General features: G+C 41.8%; 1 protein-coding gene and 1 non-coding gene across 2 annotated transcripts; one reads left to right on the top strand and one right to left on the bottom strand.

Moving 5' to 3' along the window:
- The first annotated feature begins 2,563 nt into the window (after window positions 1-2,563).
- On the top strand, window positions 2,564-14,209 carry TMEM267 (transmembrane protein 267). The gene is made up of 3 exons (XM_070411879.1): window positions 2,564-2,977; window positions 6,008-6,395; window positions 11,313-14,209. Exons 2-3 carry the CDS (start codon window positions 6,084-6,086, stop codon window positions 11,646-11,648), a joined length of 648 nt encoding a protein of 215 aa, XP_070267980.1. The 5' UTR covers window positions 2,564-2,977; window positions 6,008-6,083; the 3' UTR covers window positions 11,649-14,209.
- On the bottom strand, window positions 10,056-10,164 carry LOC139009732 (U6 spliceosomal RNA). Its single transcript, XR_011471432.1, has one exon. It is a non-coding gene; the product is annotated as a U6 spliceosomal RNA (small nuclear RNA).
- Window positions 14,210-21,102: the final 6,893 nt, after the last annotated feature.

The following is a 21,102-nucleotide window of genomic DNA, read 5'->3' as shown; positions in this document are numbered from 1 at the left end:
GCTGGCGAGGATGCGGAGAAAAAGGAACCCTCGTGCACTGCTGGTGGGAATGCAGACTGGTGCAGCCACTGTGGAGAACAGTATGGAGTTTCCTCAAAAAACTAAAAATGGAACTCCCATTTGACCCAGTGATCCCACTTCTACGAATATATCCCAAGAAACTAGAAACACCAATCAGAAAGGATATATGCACCCCCATGTTCATAGCGGCACAATTCACCATAGCTAAGATTTGGAAACAGCCTAAGTGCCCATCAATAGATGAGTGGATTAAAAACTGTGGTACATCTACACAATGGAATACTACGCTGCTGTGAAAAAGGAGTTCTTACCATTTGCAACAGCATGAATAATTTGCTTCTAGTGAGTAATGTGGAAGAGTGATGAGGTATGACTTCCAAGACTAGGCCATAAAAGACATTGCTATTTCTGCCTTACTCTTTTTTGGCTTTTTTGGGAGAAGCGGATGTTCCAGCCCCAGTCAAGCCTCCTGGTGATTGTAGCCTGATTGATATCTTGATTACAACCTCATGAGGAACCCTGAGCCAGAAACTACAGCTAAGCTGGCTCATAGAAACTGACCCACAAAAACTGTTTATTGCTGGTAAAGTCACTAAATTTGGGGGTAATTCAACACATAGCAATAAGTAACTAATACAATAAGTATTCTCCAATAATCTGAAGCAATGAAGATCTCTGTTGTGTTAGAAGAGCTCTTCAAACTTTTTGTGTTGATTCGTGATTTTGATGATGTGTCTCTATTCTGAACACTGGCTCTGGGTCAGAATCAGACGAGTGCCTTTTATGAATTAACTGCAGCCTCAGCCTTAGGCACAATATCTGTGAACTGGCTGTCCCATAACCTGAGGGCTGCTGGATTTCTTCTAAGTTCCTGTATCCCCGCTCTTCATGTGGCATCAAGAAATATAAACGCCCATGAGGTATTCTTATTGAAAGTGCAATCACATGTGAGCCAGTGAGTTTAGATATCAGAGGTCACATCCCAATATCTTACTATACTCAAAGTAAGTTTTTATTCACCTTTGTGAAAAAAGTGAAAGGGCAAAATAGCAGTACGTCTGAGAAACTTCCAAAAGGCAAACAAGAAAGAAAAACTCATCATCTCGAGTAGAAAATGTGGGGGTTCATTCAAGAGTGTCATTTGGGAATAGTTTTGCCTGTAAATTCCATTAATGAAGTTTAGTCCTGCTGAACCTCTTTGTGACCCTAGTACTGAAAAAAAAGTATTCTGTATGCTTGTCTGGCAGGAGTTCCCAAGGTTGTATCATATGTGAAAATTCAGCAAACTGTGCGCTTAGGATGAAAGCACTTTATGCACTTTAGTGGATGTGTTTTAACCTCAATAAAGAAGGAAAAAAAGAAATCACAAGGACATGGCTGCAACTGTAGGTGTTATAATTCTCCTTCAGGACTTAACTCTCAAATGCAAATGTAACTGCTTGTGCATCTGACAGGAGTCATCCAGGTCACAAGGACAAACTTACCAGCCAGACTCTAATTGCGGTGAACAAGAGTGCTGCTTTCTACCTGTACCACTACCCATCTGACCCCCCTTCCCCCTCTGTCCTTGTCCTCACCCCCTTGCCATTATTTTCTTCTTTCAACTTTATCCTCTGCTGCCACTGCTATCTTCTTCCTGTCACTGTCACTAAAGCTATTATTCCAAATGTAAATAAGCAGTGCCTATCTCTGCTGTCTACACCATTCTTTAATGGGACCTACCTATTAATATCTATCTGTTCTCCACTTTTTTATCATTTAAAAAATTACCTTAATCCAGAAAGTACTTGGGTGACATCATTGGATATTTTTCTCCAATAAATATAAGCATATTATAAACCAAATTTTACTTACTATTTATTTATTTTTAATTTTTTTTGCTTTACTTACTATATAAATTAAAGTTGCAATCTGTCACTTGTTTGATGCATAACATCTGCCCCTCAGAGATGACAAAATCAATTTGAATTTAAATGAAAGCAAATTTTCACTCAACCCTGGTGTGTATTCTGTGGTCCACAGCAGGACACAAATACAATTCTGGAGACAGCTATTCAGCATTTGTAACTTAGATCCAAACTGTACCTTTGAACAACTAATCAATAAATCAGAGCTTTACATTCATTTCAGAGTGTGATGGCCGACTGCTGACCTATTCTTATGCCATGTATTCAACAAATACGTATTGAGCAAAATACATGTTGTTGGAAAGTATTGTGGATTACTACTCTGTATTCATTCTTTCCTCGGGCAAGAACTCGAGGTACCCAGCCTCTCCACCAGAGGGCATCCGAACCCCGGCTCCGGGCGGCTCCAATGGGCGCCGTATCCCGTCGTGCTCTGGGCGGCGCGCGGGCTGGAGCCGCTCTGGCCGCGCCGGCATCTCTATGGTCCCGGCGAAGGGGGGGCGGGGGCAGGGGGCGGGTCCTCCATTGAAGCGGCCGCTTCTGCCGCGAGAGCCGAGGGTGGGTGCGGCGCGGGGCCGGTGGGGCGGGGGTTGCGAGGGACGCGGCGAAGCTACGTCCTCCAGTGGGAGGCCGAGGCGGGGACCCCCTGAGCCCGAAGTGTGGGCGGTCCCGGTTCCAGACGGGGAGGGCGTGCAGGTGCGGCGGGCGCGGGACCCGGCAGCCCGCGGGGTGGCCGCCGTCCGGGGCCGGGACCTGCGCCCAGCGCCCTCCGGCTTCGTCGCCGCTTCTCCATCAGCCGGGAGCCCACCCCTCGCCTAGGCTCCGCCCCGGCGTTCCCCTGGCCCCGGGCGGGGAGCGGGGGTCCCGGGGTCGGATGGCGCTGCCCATCGCCTCGGTACCGCGGCGGAGCCCCTGGGCGCCCCGGGTCGGTCCTTGGAGGCGGGAACGCGACGCGGGTGACACGGTCCCTTCCCTGCAGACGCCGCGGCTTCCTCCCTGTTTCTTCGTCGACATGTTAGCGATTCTTGCCTCGCACCCACCTGATGAAAGTATGACTTTGGGAATTTGCGGGGACTCGAAACATCAAGTTGAAATACGGAATTGCGTGTTTTATTCGTCAGGGTCCCGGGATCTAAGCATCTCATAGGCGGGCTGTCCAAGTTTCCGTGCAAGGGAGCGCGCTTTGTTTCCTCGCTTTGCAAAGTAGCTGCGTTAGGTTTGGCGTCTCTTTAGGGTGTTGTCGCATGAAAGAAATATAAGCTTCGCAGCGACTCCGGTTCGGTGAAGAGGACTTACTTGAAAAGCATCATAAAGGCAGTTTTCCCATTTTAGATCGCGCTTTTACTCGGGGCTTTTGTAAATGTGATTGGGGAGAGGAAGACGGGGAAGCGGAAGATGACATTCACTTTGGGAATTTGGGAGCTCTGATTTGTTTTGGCAGAAATATGTCTAAGAGGTTATTGACAATGCATAATAGTGTATAATTAAAGTAACTGCTAATTATGTGTTTGTGGAGTTGAGGGAAGGGAAGATGACTCCTATATGGTATACTTTGAGGGCCCCATCATTGATGGCATTTTACTCTAATGGGGATGAGGTGTGGCCGTTTGGCCATTGCAGAAAGTGGCTCCTGCAAGTCAGAGAGAGAAATGTGTGATGTGGAAACTGGCTATTACGGCAGAGAAGTCACATCCGATTAATATCTTTAGTTGTAGGCTGAGGACTGCTTACCTGCTGATCCCTTTTATTAGTATAAAAATAAAATATGTATTAAGCACCTGAACACATTAGATTTTATGCATGACAGGTTGAAAAGAAAATTGTAACTACTATTCTTATGGAACCTGCCCCCCCCAAAAGTGAGTATGTAAAATAAACAGAAGGCTCTTTTGCAGGAGGCTCCTGGAATCCATTTTATTTGTAGGGAGAGGAGCAGGAATTAGAAAAGGGTAAGAATAAAAATGGGTCACTTAGGTGTCCTGTTCAGAGACAGTAAGAGGAAGTACACTTATTAAATTGATCTATCTCATACTGAGAATCTAAATATCTGCACCAATAGTTGGAGAGGAATAGATGTCAGAATTGTGTGTTTCTGGGACCGTAAGTATACCTTTTTAAAAATATATATATATTTTATTGATTTTTTACAGAGAAGAAGGGAGAGGGATAGAGAGCTAGAAACCTCCATGAGAGAGAAACACCGATCAGCTGCCTCCTGCACACCCCCCACTGGGGATGCACCCGCAACCAAGGTACATGTCCTTGACCAGAATCGAACTTGGGACCTTTCAGTCTGCAGGCCGACGCTCTATCCACTGAGCCAAACCAGTTAGGGCCATAATTATACCTTTTTAAAAATAGCAACTTTTTGTTATTTACTGCTGCATAATGAATTACTCTGAAACTTAGAGGCTTAAAACAGAAGATATTTCCTTTTGTCTCCATCTGCCCCCCCCCCTCTTTTTAAATTGATTTCAAAGAGGAGAGAGCAAAATATATATATCGATTTATTGTTCCATTGACTGGTACATTCATTGGTTGCTTCTTGTATGTGCCCTGACCTGGGATCCAACCAACAACCTTGGCATATTGGGACAATACTCTAACCAACTGAGCTACCCGGCCAGGGCTCAATCTGTCTCTTACTAGAGAAATTTAACACATTCACATTTATTGTGGTATTTGTGTTTGATATGTTTGGTTCTGATTGCTTTTCTTTTTTTTAAATATATTTTATTGAGTTTTTACAGAGAGGAAGGGAGAGGGATAGAGAGCTAGAAACATCAATGATGAGAGAAACATCGATCAGCTGCCTCCTGCACACCCCCTACTGGGGATGTGCCCGCAACCAAGGTACATGCCCTTGACCGGAATTGAACCTGGGACCCTTCAGTCCGCAGGCCGACTCTCTATCCACTGAGCCAAACCAGTTAGGGCCTGATTGCTTTTCTTTGATGGGGATGGTAAAATTTTCTTTTTTGCTTTTTTCCCTTTTCTGTTTTGCTGTATTAATCAAGTTTTCTTTTTCCCTCTCCCCTCCCCTTAGAAATTTAGAAGTCCTATTCCTCAATTATTTATCCCCAAGAAATTGTACCTAGGTATTACAATTTCTAAGGGAAAACTCAAAATTCATGTTTGTGACATAATTCCCATAATTTAGTTATGTTTAGAATCCTACAGTAATGATCCTTTTCTCCCAGAACTCTGTACCCCACAATATTTTGGTATTGTTGATGTTAATTGCATCCTCTTTTGCAGATAACCTTGGCAGGGGTAGGGGGGACTTAAATACTCTTAAAGGGTTTTGTCTTTATTTTTTAAATTTATTTTTCAATACCCAACTCAAGCTTTGGGAAAATTCTTTGAAAATGTTCATATTCACTTGTAGTTTTTGAAGCACTCATTTAATATGCGTTGCTTCTATTAACCTTTTAGTTGGGCAGTCAGGCTTTTCATCTTCATGATCTCTTTCTTGTTTTCAATTTGTTCCTTTTACATGAAAGTCTGCTGTTATTTTTGGCAGTAAAATATCGTGATGAGCAGTTTTGCCCAAAGGAAGGGGCTGTTATCAGAAAAGGTATGGAAGGTAGTTGCTGGGTTCATAGACAATGGATGCCCACTACCGTATAGTAAACATTCCTGAGAGATAGATGACCTCAAAATAACGCATTACAGTCAGTGGGCTTCCTTAAATTTCCCATGCTACACATTACCACCTCACCTGCTTCTCCTACAAAACTATCATCTTTGGGCCACGAAGCTTATTATATGTAATGTAACCTTTAATGCTCTCACCACACATAAGAAAAGTTGACTATGTGAGCTGATGGGTGTGTTAACTAACCTTATTGTGGTAGTCACTTCTCATTACATTGTACGCCTTAAACTTACGCAGTGTACTAGATTGATTATATCTCAATAAAGCTAGAAGAAATAAAATTACAGTAATTAAAAAAAGAAATACCAGTTTTTACAACTTGGTTTTATATTTATAAAATTGTTGCTGATGATGTTTTGTTTAGATACTGTATGGCAGCCCATAACATGCATTTGTATTTTTTTTCTCCTTTCTATGTTAGGGTGACTGGGAATGTCCACAAGAAGCAGCGGCTCGGTTCCTGATGGCTTTTCACGTGCGCTGACACATGGTCTGTGATGGCATCCGAGACTGAGAAGACCCAGGCTTTGCTCCAGTCTTGCAGCACTCAGTCTCTTCTTTCCAGCCTCGGTCTGGGGATATTCTGCCTCGTAGCTGACAGACTTCTGCAGTTTTCCATAATTCAGCAAAATAACTGGCTTCGCGCCCTCTCCGATAATGCAGTGCATGGTGTGATTGGCATGTGGTCCTGGGCAGTAGTCATCGGAATCAAGAAGAAGACTGACTTGCGAGAAATCTTTCTAGCTGGATTTTTAGCCTCTGTTATTGACGTAGACCACTTTCTACTAGCTAGATCCCTGTCTTTAAAGGTAAGGAGCATATCTGTTTAATTTTCCTTTGATTTTGTTTGCACCATTACTAGTATATCCAACTTTACAGCATCGCTTTAGTTAGAACTAGAGAAGATTGACCTTGCTTTAAAATAAGAAAGCCCAGCCCTGGCCGAGTGGTTCAGTTGGTTAGAGTGTCATCCAAAAGGTGGCAGGTTCGATTCCTGGTCAGGACACATACCTATGTTGCATGTTCAATCCCCAGTCCAGGCATGTACAGGAGGCAACTTATCACTGCTCTCCCTCCTCCCTCCTCCTTTCTCCCTTCTCTCTAAAAAGTCAATAAAAACATATCCTCTGGTGAGGATTAAAATTTGTAAAATAAGAAAGCCCATTAATCCAACTTTTTTGACCACTACATACTTCTTGACGGTGTGCACAGACCATGGGGTCCTTCTCAGGGCTGCCCCATCTCTTTCTGTGCTGGTGTGTTCTGTCTTCAGGACCATACTTACATTTCCCCCATATTCTTCATGTTTTATCGTTTAGCATGCAGACCTGCATGCTCCCAGCGGTCGCCAGCCTGTGGTCTGCGGACCACTGGTGGCCCGTGAGGTCGGAAAGGTTGGCGACCGCTGGTTTACCGCTGCTCCATAGCAGTTGAGCGGCTTGAAGATGATTCCAGGATCTCCGTTGGGCATGCAGGAGGCAGCTGCGCTCTCGCAATGAGATGTTTCTCTCTTCTCCCTCCCTCTTTCTCTAAAACCCGGTAAACGATTTAAAAAACAAAGGTGATTCCATCCCTGGGGAATGACTTTAATGGATTCATTCCCCGAGTCCCTCTTGGAGGCAAAGGCGAGCATTTCATTGGGCTGATTAGGGCACAGTCCCTTGTGGAGAAATGGAGGCATTTCATTCAGGCGTCTGGGGTTTAGCCAGACGGTGACTATTAGTCTTGCAAATGAACTAAACTTAAACTAGCAGTTCAGATCGTATTTTCTCAGTGTCAACAGATTCGCCTACCGTTTACATGTTTATGATCTGTAAACATGTCAAGGAAAGAAATACAAACTCATAGAGAAAGGACTTTGCTTGGCTCCCCCTGGCTTAGAACAGTTCCTGGCTTACCTCCTAAGTGTTCAGCAGGTATCTGTCGAGCAAAGGATAACTGATTGCTTCTTCCTGTGATGTGTCAAGAACTGTACCAGGTATTTCTTAGAGGTCGTCTTACTTGTTTAGAGACTTAACCAGTACAGAATCAGTAATTCCCAGTTAAAGACTAATTTTAACTTTTTTGCTGTAAGCAGAAGCAGCATAAGATTGGGGTCAGAAGACCCGAGTTTGAATCCTAGGATGTAATGTTAGCACACCTTTACTTCTCTAAGTCGCAATTTCCCCATCTGTAAAATGTGGATTATAATGTTAATTGTATCAGAGGGTTGTTGTGAGGATTAAATGAGCATGTTAAATGACATACCTTAGCAAATAGTTAACAATAATTGTTAGAGATTATTATAGATAATTGTTAGAGATTATTATTATAATTGGGATAAGCTATGAAGCATTATGAAAAGTATGGGTCATAAATGCATTCATTGAGAATTTAACTACTTTATTGTAATTTTTAAGATATTTGGGCCTTACGCTGAATTTATTCTTTGGTTCATTTAGAAGGCGTAGTGTTAAGAATACAAGCCTTGCCCTAACCGGTTTGGCTCAGTGGATAGAGTGTTGGCCTGCGGACTGAAGGGTCCCAGGTTCAATTCTGGTCAAGGGCATGTACCTTGGTTGCAGGCACATCCCCAGTAGGGGGTGTGCAGGAGGCAGCTGATCGATGTTTCTCTCTCATCGATGTTTCTAACTCTCTACCCCTCTCCCTTCCTCCTGTAAAAAATCAATAAAATATATTTTAAAAAAAGAAAAAAAGAATACAAGCCAGAGGGTGGGGCAGACCTAGTCTCAACCCCAGCTCTGCCACCAAATCCACAACATGGGGAGGTTACTTAGCCTCCTAAGTCTCCATTTCCTCTTTGTAAAATAACCCCAACTCATGGGATTGTTAGAAGAATTAAATGAAATAGCGCCTGTAAAGTATAGCATCGTGCTGATATTGATCCTTTTTGTTTTAATCAATACATTTATTTTTTATTGATTTTATTGGCGTGACAAAACCATACAGGTTTCAAGTATACAACAAAATATCATCTGCACTCTGCTGGTGCACCTGTCGCCCAAAGCAGTCTCTTGCCATCCCCATTTATCCTCCCTTTGCCCTCCCCTCACCCCCTGTCCCCCTGGCTATCACCATACTGTTGTCTGTGTCTATGTGTTATTTATATATATTTTTAATCCCTTCACCTGTTTTATCACCCAGCCCCCTTATTGAACCTTATTTTTGAGTGAAGTATTAAAATGCTTTCACATTCACCATAAGATTGTATATGATCATCAGTAAATAAATATCAAAACAGAATAAATATTTATGATACTCATTTTTGGTATCTATTTTTACTTCTATTTTTAAGTGATCTATTTTTACTTCAATAATTTCATGATTATGTCCTTTTCTTCTTTCATTAGACATTGTAGACATTGTTTTTCTATGAGTAAAAAATCTGCATTGATATTTTAATAATCAGCCAAGCAACAGAAATCTCCCATTTCTTCTTCAGCATCTGTTAGTGTAAACAGACTTCACAGAATGTGCGGAGGGATCCTGCTCTGCACACAGGGAGCCTCAGCGCCGGGCAGCTCCGCCTCAGGGTCCGCTTTCTTCCCGGCAGCGACTGCCAGAGGCCTCCTCGTCCCCCTGCTGTTGGGGAGCATGATATTCTGTGCATGGAGAGCTTACAAACGAAGGTGGAGACAAAAATCGAATAATCATGCAGAAAAGTTATGTGATCTGACAAATTAGAAATACAATAACCAAAAACGTGGAGGGGAAGGGAGAAGGAAGAGGAATGTAGAGTAAACTCTGTGCTATTCAGTCGGTAGGTCAGGGTTAAAGAAATCTGTTTTAAGCAGGGGGTTGCACGGTTCCCAGTTTCTAGGGAGTCTGATTTGGCAGTGTGACAGGTACAGTCTCTTTAATGGATGACTTTATTTTTTAATGTGGGGGAGGGTTGTGTCCTCTAATTTTTTTATAGATATTTAAATATTTTTCTTTGCTATTTTCTCCCTCTTACCCCCCTGCCCCCCCCCCCCCCCCCCCCAATCTCTAATGAGTACCTCTCCCTTTCTTGTCACCATCTTCATCCCCAGAACCAATGCCTTTCAAAGCCTCGAATCATGCACACTTTTCAATCCTTTCTCTGTGGTCAGTGCTCGGACCAACGGGACCCTTTTCAGTATTTTTATACATAGGCTGTGCTTTCTCTTTGTAGTGGTAATTTTATTTTTTTGTTTTTGTTGTTAATCCTCACCTGAAGATATTTTCCCATTGATTTTTAGAGAGAGTGGAAGGGAGGGGGCGGGACAGAGAATCATCAACGTGGGAGAGACACATTGATTGGTTGCCTCCTGCACATGCCCCACCAGGGCCAGGGATTGAGCCTGAAACCAAGGTACCTGTCCTTGACTGGAATAGAATCTGGGACCCTTCAGTCCACAGGCCGACACTCTATCCACTGAGCCAAACCAGCTAGAGCTGTAGTGTCAATTTTATTTTTTATTATTATTATTTTTATTTTTTTATTTTTTAAGAATATGGAACGCTTCACGAATTTGCATGTCATCCTTGCGCAGGGGCCATGCTAATCTTCCCTGTATCATTCCAATTTTTTAGTATATGTGCTGCCAAAGCGAGCACTGTAGTGTCAATTTCAGATCAGTCTCCTGTTTCTCCTCATCTTTCTTCAATCAGTCTTTCCTGGCTTGTGGTGGGAGTATGAGAGAGAGAGCTCACGATTTGGTGTTTAATACTTTAGAGTAGTTGAAGTTAGAGCATTCTCTGACTTCTGTGTGTGCTGAGTGAGGTTTTATGTATCCTGTTCTGTAATGTTTTTGAGGATGTGTGGTTGATTCAGATTTAGGCAATCTTTTCTAGTTGAAAATTAGCCTTTAGACTGTGTGGGAACAAAGCCTTACTCAGGGCTCATTCAGGGGTTGAGTCTGAATTTTTCATTTGATTAGATATTTTTGTTACCTTTTTTTTTTGCAATGGTTTAGAAATTTCACTAAAGTTTATTTAATTCAACTTTAGAATACTTATTTAAAATAATATAATCTTTCTAAATGTTGTAAATAAATTCTGAAAGTATTCAAAGCTAATATAAAGTGATTACTACAAAAATATTCCCCTTTTGTGCCTTTATTAATTGAAGAACATTTTATTTGGTTGTGAGATTTTTTTTTCAACACTCTAAGAGGACAATTCTTTGAAACTCCAAAATTACTCAAACCTTATACATTTAGGATTTAATATGGTTTTATTGGTTTTTAGAGAGAGAGGAAGGGAGAGGGATAGAGAGAAATGTCTATGAGAGGGAAGCATCATTGATCGGCTGCCTCCTGCACGCCCCCTACTAGGCATACAACCTGGGCATGTACCCTGACCGGGAATCGAACTGGTGACATCCTGGTTCATAGGTTGACACTCAACCACTGTGCCACCCTGTCCAGGCAGGAACATATTTTAGAGTATTAAGAAGCATGTATAACTGCTGTAACCGGTTTGGCTCAGTGGATGGAGCGTCGGCCTGCAGACTGAAGGGTCCCGGGTTCGATTCCGGTCAAGGGCATGTACCTTGGTTGCAGGCACATCCCCAGTGGGGGGTGTGCAGGAGGCAGCTGGTCGATGTTTCTCTCTCATCGATGTTTCTGACTCTCTGTCCCTCTCCCTTCTTCTCTGTAAAAAATCAATAAAATATATTTAAAAAAAAAAAAAAGAAGCATGTATAACATGTTGTTTGCCAAGAAGGAAATGATAGAGGTATTGCTTCCCCGCCCTCCCCACAGGCTGCTTTGACTCTTCCACGAAGACCCTTCCTTCACTGTTCTACTGTGATACCCGCCGTGGTTCTGACCCTCAAGTGTACCATGCACCTCTTCAAACTCAAAGACTCCTGGTGCTTCCTTCCCTGGATGGTCTTCATATCCTGGACCTCACACCATATCCGAGATGGCCTTCGTCACGGCCTGTGGATATGCCCCTTTGGGAAAACTCCTCCCCTGCCACTCTGGCTCTATGTAGTAAGCACAGCATCCTTACCTCACATCTGTTCCTTGGTCATGTACTTAACAGGGACCAGACAGGTGATGTCTTCAAAACACGGAATTCATATCGATGTCTGAGGTAACCATGCAGCAGCCTCAGAGAAGCAAATGGTTTGGACAATGATAATTAAGGATGCCCAACACTAAAGTGAATTTTAGAAAACATATTAGGTACTTATATTAATTATTATAATTCCTGAATCCTCTTGCTCAGGAGGCATGTACAACTTTTTTTAAATGATATGTTTGTTGTAATTCTGTTTTTCTCTCCGTAACAGTTTCATGCAGTATTAGAGTTCCATTTATTCCATTTCTGTTTTTATTGTTTCTTCTGTGTATCTGGCTTTACTAATAGCTCGATTAGATTAGCATCCAGTTAAGTTTTCTGGAAGTAGATTTTTAAGGTAGTTGATTTCCTGATGAAAAATAGTTCAGATTTTAGGGTGAATAGTTTGTGGAAGGTTAGCTTGATGTTTGGATCCTCATTTTCCTGAGATACTGAAACAGTGAAAAGGCCAAAGTTAATGAGACCGCGAGTAAGATGTATAGTGAATGCTAACACTTCCTTCTGCCCATCTGTGTGGACCCCGACGGGAGTGGAATTGCCAGGTGCTTTAGTGAGTTGTGGTTACTGGCAGAATCAGCACCAGTGCAGTTGTGCTGAAATGATCATAACATTCATAAAAGGCAGTAACTAACATTAGATCTAGGTTATTGTCTCAGAAATCACTTTAGGAAATTACTGCAATATGTTGGCTATAGTAGTATCTTCCTGAAGTATTATTATGTCAGTATCTTTGCCCAAAAATCTCATGTGTTAGGGTTTTAACTGTTTTGAAAAACGTAACTAAATTTAACAAATTATTTGCTAAGAATTAACATGAACAAAGCATTGCTACTTGGCTCATAACATAGAATTTGAATTCATGCACAAAAAAGAACTTACCAGTAATGTCGTTTTGAATGTGAGCTCCTGGATGTGCCATTAAAATTGTTTTAGTTGCTGTCAATTTGTTTATACACTCCTCTAAAATATTATACCAGTTAAACAGTTTTTTAAAAAATCTGCCCGATACTGAGAGACGAAACAGCTTTTCTGAAAATAAGTGTTTTAGAAAATTTGATTTTTCCTTTTTTTCTTTTAGATTGAATGTCTGTTAAAAGTGGTCAGCCTGTATTAAAGAAGGGAATTGGGTTGCTGTGAGTTTTACATCTGCACAGTGTAATGTTACTTTGATATAAAAGCCAGGGCCCAGAGGAACCGCTTTTGTTTGCACATGTGCACCATCTGCTGTCTTGGTGTTTGCTTACACATTTTGTGATTTTTCTTGCTAGTGACTTGCCTTCCTCTCTGAAAAATGATGCAGCAATGCCTTACTGATCCAGCAGGTTTTTCTCTATAAGTTAAACAGTTCTGTCAATTGATATCACAGTTCAAGCTCTGTAGTGCAAGCATGTCAAACTCGCGGCCGTTGGGCCGCATGACAAGGCATATGGCCCGCCGGCCGCGAGTTTGATATGCTTGCTGTAGTGTTTGTTGTTAAAACCAATTGACTGCATTCTATTATATTTTACAATCTTTTAGACCTTATAATCTGTTATTATCTTTTGAGAGCAATTATTGTGGCAGTTTGGTTGGTTTAATGGCAAATATTATATTGTGGGGGTAAATTTGAATAAGGTCAAGATTTTTAAAAAGTATATGATTTCAGAAACCCATGGACATAAAGCATATATCTTGTACGACTTTTTTTGACTAAATTATAAAATTCTGTTTTTTTTTCTTTCTCCGTGTTAGGCAAAGGAATATCTTTAAAACATAGGGCCTTACTTAAGAATGCAACACCGGCCTTTGGGGTTGTTCTGCCCTTCTGTTAGAATGGGAGTTCACTTTGACCACGACTCTTTGCTTCTACAGTAACTGCAGATTTTAAGTGTGGGTTAATCTCTGTTCTTACCTCTGCCATCAGAAATGTTTCTTGTCCTGAAAGCTGTGGTTGCAACTTCTAGAAATATTAACAACCAAATTCCCATTCCCAGCTGCCATCGTGTTCCTTTTCTTAGTGAAGGAGTTTGTGTCAATACATGAGCTGGAATGTTGGCTTGTTTCTCGTTTGTGTTTTTTTTCCCAGGGTTTCTCCTCTGGACTCAAATCATGAAGCCATAGCCCATAGGAGTTTCTTTTTCTAATTACCGATTCCCTCTTCTCATTATGTGACTCACTGAACACAAAATTGTACCATGACAGGACCTCAGAGAAATCTAGTTATTATTTTGCCTTGATGCAGATTACCTTATAAGTCATTCCGCAATGATGAATGTTCTTAGTCTTAGGTTCTCCTGAGAAACGCTGTTTGCCACTTCTCTTCAAAAACGGTTACTATATTTTTAATGTCTGTTTCATGTGATAAAGGACATACTGTATTTAATTCTAGTGAAATACGTTAGAATGTGGTAAGGGGAGGATTTTGATTTAGTTTTGTTATGAATTTACAGATATTATTTTGTTATTAGGGTAATTTTTGCCTCTCAGAGACATCAAGAAATGTTTATTTCTAATAATTGCAAGTTATTGTAACTATGTTATAGAAATAAAGCTTTATTTAAATGTAAACCCCAAAGCATTGAATCTAATTAAAATGTAAGAGAAAACAGCAATGAGTTGTTTTGATTCTCAGTTTGGCAAACTTTAGAAAGATTGATAACGTTCAGTGTTGGCAGAGTGTAAGCATATGGGCATTGTTGGCATGACAACAAACTCATACTTCCTTGCAGAGGGAATTTGGTAATGTGTTTTTAAGCCATTTTACCCAGAAATTCCAAATTCCAACTCTAGGAATTTATTCTAAAGAACTAAACAGGTACATATACAAAGGAAAAACACTTTTTTTGGCTGCTTAAAATGAAAAAACAAAACAACAACAACAACAAAAACCTACACCTAAAAACCACTTGAAAGTCTTTAACTAGAGAGTTAGCACCTAACTGATGGTACAAGCAGTGGAATACAAATGGGTGAAGTAGCCCCCTGAAATGGTATGCAAAATTATCTGCATGGAACAGTATGGGTCCATATTTGTAAAGTAGGTATTTCCAATTTTCTATCGTAAGTGCAGTCCTTGCCCCACTGGTATGGCTCAGTGAGCACCAACCTATGAACCAGGAAGTCACGGTTCGATTCTGTGGGCTCCATCCCCAGTAGGGGGCGTGCAGGAGGCAGCCGATCAATGATTCTCCCTCTCCCTTCCTCTCTAAAATCACTGAAAATATATATATATTTTTTTTATTTATTTATTTTTTTTTTCGCTTAAAGTATTACAAAGGGTATTACATAAGTGTCCTTTTTTCCCCCCCGCCCTTGACAATCCCCTGCCCTCCCTTACCCGCCAGTGTCTTATGTCCATTAGTTATGGTTATATGGGTGCATACAAGTCCTTCGGTTGATCTCTTAATCCCCTCTCTCCTCCCCCCCAACCCTCCCTGGCCTTCCCACTGCAGTTTGACAATCAGTTTGAGGCAGCTCTGCCTCTGTATCTATTATTGTTCAAAAGTTTGTAATGGTCTTTATTATCCATGAATGAGTGAGATCATGTGGTATTTTTCCTTCATTGACTGGCTTGTTTCACTTAGCATAATGCTCTCCAGTTCCATCCATGCTGTTGCAAATGTCTTTTTAACAACAGCGTAGTATTCCATCGTGTAGATGTACCACAGTTTTCTAATCCATTCATCTACTGATGGGCACTTGGGCTGTTTCCAGATCTTCTTAGCTATGGTGAATTGTGCTGCTATGAACATCTGGGTACATATATCCTTTCTGATTGGTGTTTCTGGTTTCTTGGGATATATTCCTAGAAGTGGGATCACAGGGTCAAATGGGAGTTCCATTTCCAATTTTTTGAGGAACCTCCATACTGCCTTCCATAGTGGCTGCACCAGTCTGCATTCCCCCAGCAGTGCACAAGTGTTCCTTTTTCTCCACATCCTCTCCAGCACTTGTCGTTTGTTGATTTGTTGATGATGGCCATTCTGACAGGTGTGAGATGGTACCTCATTGTTGTTTTGATTTGCATCTCTCGGATGATTAGTGACTTTGAGCATGTTTTCATATGACTCTTGGCTTTCTGAATGTCCTCTTTTGAAAGGTGTCTATTTAGATCCTTTGCCCATTTTTTGATTGGATTGTTTATCTTCTTTTTGTTAAGTTGTATGAGTTCCCTATAAATTTTGGAGATTAAGCCCTTATCAGATATGACGTTGGCAAATATGTTTTCCCACGAGGTGGGTTTTCTTGTTGTTTTGTTGATGGTTTCTTTTGCTGTGCAGAAGCTTTTTATTTTGATGTAGTCCCATTTGTTCAGTTTCTCTTTAGTTTCAACTGCCCTAGGAGCTGTATCAGTGAAGAAATTGTTTTGGCATATGTCTGAGATTTTGTTGCCTTTGTATTCTTCTAGAATTTTTATGGTTTCCTGTCGTACATTTAAGTCCTTTATCCATTTTGAGTTTATTCTTGTGTATGGTGTAAGTTGGTGGTCTAGTTTCATTTTCTTGCATATGTCTGTCCAATTTTCCCAACACCATTTATTGAAGAGACTATCTTGGCTCCATTGTATGTTCATGCCTCCTTTGTCAAAAATTAATTGAGCATATTGGTTCGGGCTAATTTCTGGACTCTCTATTCTATTCCACTGATCTATATGTCTGTTCTTGTGCCAGTACCAGGCAGTTTTGAGAACAGTGGCTTTGTAATACAGCTTGATATCTGGCATTGAGATCCCACCTACTTTGTTCTTTCTCAGGATCGTTGCAGCTATTCGGGGTCTTTTTTTATTCCAGATGAATTTTTGGAGAGTTCGTTCTAGATCTTTGAAGAAGGCCATTGGTATTTTAATGGGAAGTGCGTTGAATGTATAGATTGCTTTGGGTAGTATGGACATTTTAATGATGTTGATTCTACCAATCCAAGAACATGGTATGTTCTTCCATCTGTTTATGTCTTCCTCTATCTCTTTTTTCAACGTCCTGTAGTTTTCTGAGTAGAGGTCTTTAACCTCTTAAGTTTATTCCTAGGTATCTTAATTTTTTTGGTGCGATGGTAAATGGGATTGTTTTTCTAATCTCTCTTTCTGAAAGTTCACTATTGGTGTATAGAAATGCCTCAGATTTCTTGGGGTTAATTTTGTATCCTGCTACATTGCCAAATTCATGTATTAAGTCTAGTAGCTTTTGGATGGAGTCTCTTGGGTTTTGTATGTATAATATCATGTCATCTGCAAATAAGGACAGTTTTATTTCCTCTTTTCCAATTTGGATGCCTTTTATTTCTTCTTCTTGCCTAATTGCAATGGCTAATACTTCCAGTACTATGTTGAACAGGAGTGGTGAGAGTGGGCATCCCTGTCTTGTTCCTGTTCTTAGGGGAAATGGTGTTAGTTTTTGCCCATTGAGTATGATGTTGGCTGTGGGCCTGTCATATATGGCTTTTATTATGTTGAGGTATGATCCTTCTATTCCCACCTTTCTGAGAGTTTTTATCAAAAATGGGTGTTGGATTTTGTCCAATGCTTTTTCTGCATCAATTGATATGACCATGTGGTTTTTTTCTTTCAATTTGTTTATGTGATGTATCACATTTATTGATTTACGGATGTTGTACCATCCTTGCATCTCTGGGATAAATCCTACTTGGTCATGGTGTATGATCCTTCTGATGTACTGCTGGATCCGATTTGCTAAGATTTTGTTGAGGATTTTGGCATCTATGTTCATGAGGGATATTGGCCTGTAGTTCTCTTTCATTGTGATGTCTTTACCTGGTTTTGGTATTGGGGTGATGCTGGCTTCATAGAATGAGCTTGGAAGTGTTCCTTCCTCTTGAATTTTTTGTAGTAGTCTGAGGAGGGTAGGTTTTAGTTCTTCCTTGAATGTTTGGTAGAACTCCCCTGTGAAGCCGTCTGGCCCTGGGCTTTTGTTTGCTGGAAGCTTTCTGATGACTGCTTCAATTTCTTCCATAGTTATTGGCCTATTGAGGTTTTTAGATTCTTCCTGATTGAGTTTTGGAATGTTGTATTTTTCTAGGAATTTGTCCATTTCCTCCAGGTTGTCTAGTTTGTTGGAGTAGAGTTGCCCGTAGTATTGTTTAACAATCATTTGTATTTCTGTGGGGTCTGTTGTTATTTCGCCTCTATCATTTCTGATTTGGTTTATTTGGGACCTCTCTCTTTGCTTCTTGGTGAGCCTGGCTAGGGGTTTGTCAATCTTGTTTATCCTTTCAAAGAACCAGCTCTTGGTTTCATTGATTTTCTGTATTGTTTTTTTGGTCTCTATTTCATTGATTTCTGCTCTAATCTTTATTATCTCCTTCCTTCTGCTCACTCTGGGGTTTTCTTGTTGCTCTCTTTCTAATTCTTTGAGTTGTAGAGTTAGATGGTTAACTACCATTTTTTCTTGTTTTTTGAGATAGGCCTGTAGAGCTATAAACTTCCCTCTCAGTACTGCTTTCATTGTGTCCCAGAGGTTTTGGATTGTTGTGTTTTCATTGTCATTAGTGTCCAGGATGTTTTTAATTTCTTCTTTGATGTCATCGGTAACCCAATCAATATTTAATAACATGCTATTCAGCTTCCAAGTGTTTGAGTATTTTGGGTTGTTTTTATTGTAGTTTATTTCTAACAATATGCCATCGTGGTCTGAGAAGATGCTTTTTATGATTTCAATCTTCTTGAATTTGTGGAGACTTTGCTTGTGACCCAATATGTGGTCTATTTTTGAATATGTCCCATGAGCACCTGAGAGGAATGTATATTCCGCAGCTGTGGGGTGAAGTGTTCTGAAGATGTCAATTAAGTCCATCTGATCTAGTGAGTCATTTAGGATTGCTGTTTCTTTGCTGATTGTTTGTCTAGCGGATTTATCCAGTGATGTCAGTGGTGTATTAAAGTCCCCTACTATGATTGTATTATTGTCGATCTCTCCCCTGATATCTTCCAGAAGTTTTCTTATGTATGTGGGTGCTCCTGCATTGGGTGCATATATGTTTACCAGGGTTATATCTTCTTGTTGTATTAATCCCTTTAGTATTATGAAGTGGCCTTCCTTATCTCTGGTTATGGCCTACTGAAAATATATTTTAAAAAAATAAGTGCAGTCCTCAGGCTGCGGGCAGGTCTGGTCTGACCTGAGCAGCTGACTGACACTCACTGTTCCCCAGAGGCCTGTACATGGCCTCTGGGGCTGACTGTCCCAGTGGGTCTGCCAGCTGTTGACCTGCTTCTCTGTTTCCACTTGGGATTCACCACCTCCATTAGACCCACATCTTGAACTGTTACGTAACTTTATTTCCCCAGACTCCAGGAATATTCCAAGACCCGTATTCGATCCAAGCCCCAGCAGGAGGCTCACAGCCTTCCCTGATCTGAAGAGTCCTGTGAATAATCATTCTCCACAGTTACTTTGTACTTTGCATAAATCCAAGGCATTGCCACACGTGTCCCCTTGACATTTGTTTATGTACCAGGAATAACGATAATAAAGGGTTTCTGAAGCATTGGACCCTTTTGACTGACCTCGCAAGGAGTTGCTGATACTCTTTAATGTTGCTTCAGAGGTCTGGGTAGCCTTCTAACCCCATCGGCTCCATAATCACCTGAACACATACTCTGATCTTCCTCAGACATCTATGTGTTTTCAAAGAAAACACCCCCTGAATTCACACACCTGTACTCACCTAATACTGATTTGATTTCATCCAGGTCAGTGATACCACCCAATCACATAGAGCGAAGGCAGGGAGAAAATTTTCCCTAAATGTTCGGGTGACGCTAAATAGTGTATAAAACGCGGATAGTGTGACATAACAGAGAGGGTAAGGTCTGTAAATGTCAGTGGTCCTACCCGGTTCCTGCAGCCATTGCACACAACCACAGGGAGTGGCTGGAGCTTTTTCAAGTATCCTGAGCCCCTGCTGTGAGGACGTTGTAGGCCGTGAGGCTGTGGAGAGCCATGAGTAAATGCCTCACTTCCCTCTTCCTTGACCTCAGGCTGTTTGCCCGGCTATAACAATGGCCTCAGTGTCCGGCCTGGTTTCTTGGCTGACGTTTCCCTGGATTCTGAGTGGGTTGGCACAGGGCTGCTGTTGGTCAATCCGGCCTCACGAAGAGTGGCACGCTCCCGGGGCCAGTCCTGGAAAGGGCTCTGCCACTCCTAGGGCCCGAGCCTCAGGCTCCCATCCCGACACATCCATCCAAGTGAAATGGGATTAAAATAACCGCAGGGGAGCTTCAAACAGGCCAACATACTACAAAAGAGTGAGAAGAAAGGATGGAAGGGAGAGGGGAAGCTGTTTGGCCCGCTTCGAGGTTACAGTGTGTGTGTGTGTGTCCTGTATCACCCTGCTTTTACTGCTGTAACAAATCACCATAAACTCAGTGGTTTAAAACAAGACACATGTATTATCTTTATATTTGAAATCCAACACGGGTCTCAGTGGGTCAGAATCAGGCATCAGCAGGGCTGGTTCCAGGGCAGAGTGTCTCTCAGCTTCCAGAGGCCCCTGCATTCCTGGGTGTGTGGCCCCTCATCCCACCTTCAGAGCCAGCAGTGCTCAGGTCTGCTTCCTTTCACACGGCATCTCCCTGGTCCTCCTGCCGTAGCCCGTCTCCCGCCGACCACCGCCGGGGAAGGTTCTCTGACTGAAGAACCCTGTGATTGGTTGGGCTCACCTGGACAACCAGGATAAAGGCCGCATCTCCAGGTTCCTAGCCACAGTGACAAAGCCGCTGTTGCTCCGTGAGGCCACACACCCACAGGTTCCAGGGACCGGGGTGTGTAGATCTTTGGGGGCCATTATTCTGTTTACCCTTGTTTTTACTTTTTATTTTGTTGTTGGTGGTTTTGTTTGTTTAATATGAGCTGGCAAGCCACCCCTCACCCCACATACCCAAGACTGCTCTGCAGACTCCTGTGCACTGGACCGGAATCTAGCCCAGGTGTCTGGACAAGTCACTCACCCTTTCTGAGCTGATGAGAAATAGAGCAGATGTTGCCCAAGATTCCCTTCCCACTCTCACTTCCTAGAATCCCTGCTCCTGGTCCCAGTAATGGTGGGCTCCTCGGATTCCTGGCAATGACCCCCAACTCACCTTGTCAGAGTTGAGTTTAATGTTGGGATCTTAATGTCCTTCTTCCCCTGTGCTATTAACACATATAGTTGTATTTCTCTTCTATCTTCTCCATGTAGAACTATTGAATCTTTATACAAACCCTTTTTCTATTCTCCATAAAAAAATAAAAATTTAAATTCATAAAACATTGTCAATTAAACATTCATAGTTCCTTTGGATGAAAATGAATATAATACTCGCCCTCACCTAACACTGGCTCAGTCAGCCACTGAACAAATGTTTAATGTGTTCCTATGTAGCAGGCCTCCTATTAAAGGGTGGACAAGACTCTGGGTCGCTCTACCTTTCCCTTCAAGACCCAACTCCAGTATGTGCTGTCCCAGCCCAGTCTCCAGGGAAGAGTGAGGGCT

The sequence above is a fragment of the Myotis yumanensis genome, unplaced genomic scaffold (genome assembly GCF_028538775.1).
Source record: "Myotis yumanensis isolate MYYU_CA2020_CCGP unplaced genomic scaffold, mMyoYum1.0.hap1 SCAF_4, whole genome shotgun sequence".
Lineage (NCBI taxonomy): Eukaryota > Metazoa > Chordata > Mammalia > Chiroptera > Vespertilionidae > Myotis > Myotis yumanensis.
The sequence above is the reverse complement of the archived record's forward strand: the minus strand, read 5'-3'. Positions and strand labels throughout refer to the sequence as shown.

Excerpts from the sequence above, each read along its gene's own strand:
- TMEM267 (XM_070411879.1), top strand. The coding sequence starts at position 6,084 with ATGGCATCCGAGACTGAGAAGACCCAGGCTTTGCTCCAGTCTTGCAGC. Across the intron at positions 6,396-11,312 it reads CTAGATCCCTGTCTTTAAAG|GCTGCTTTGACTCTTCCACG; the intron begins GTAAGGAGCATA and ends CCCTCCCCACAG.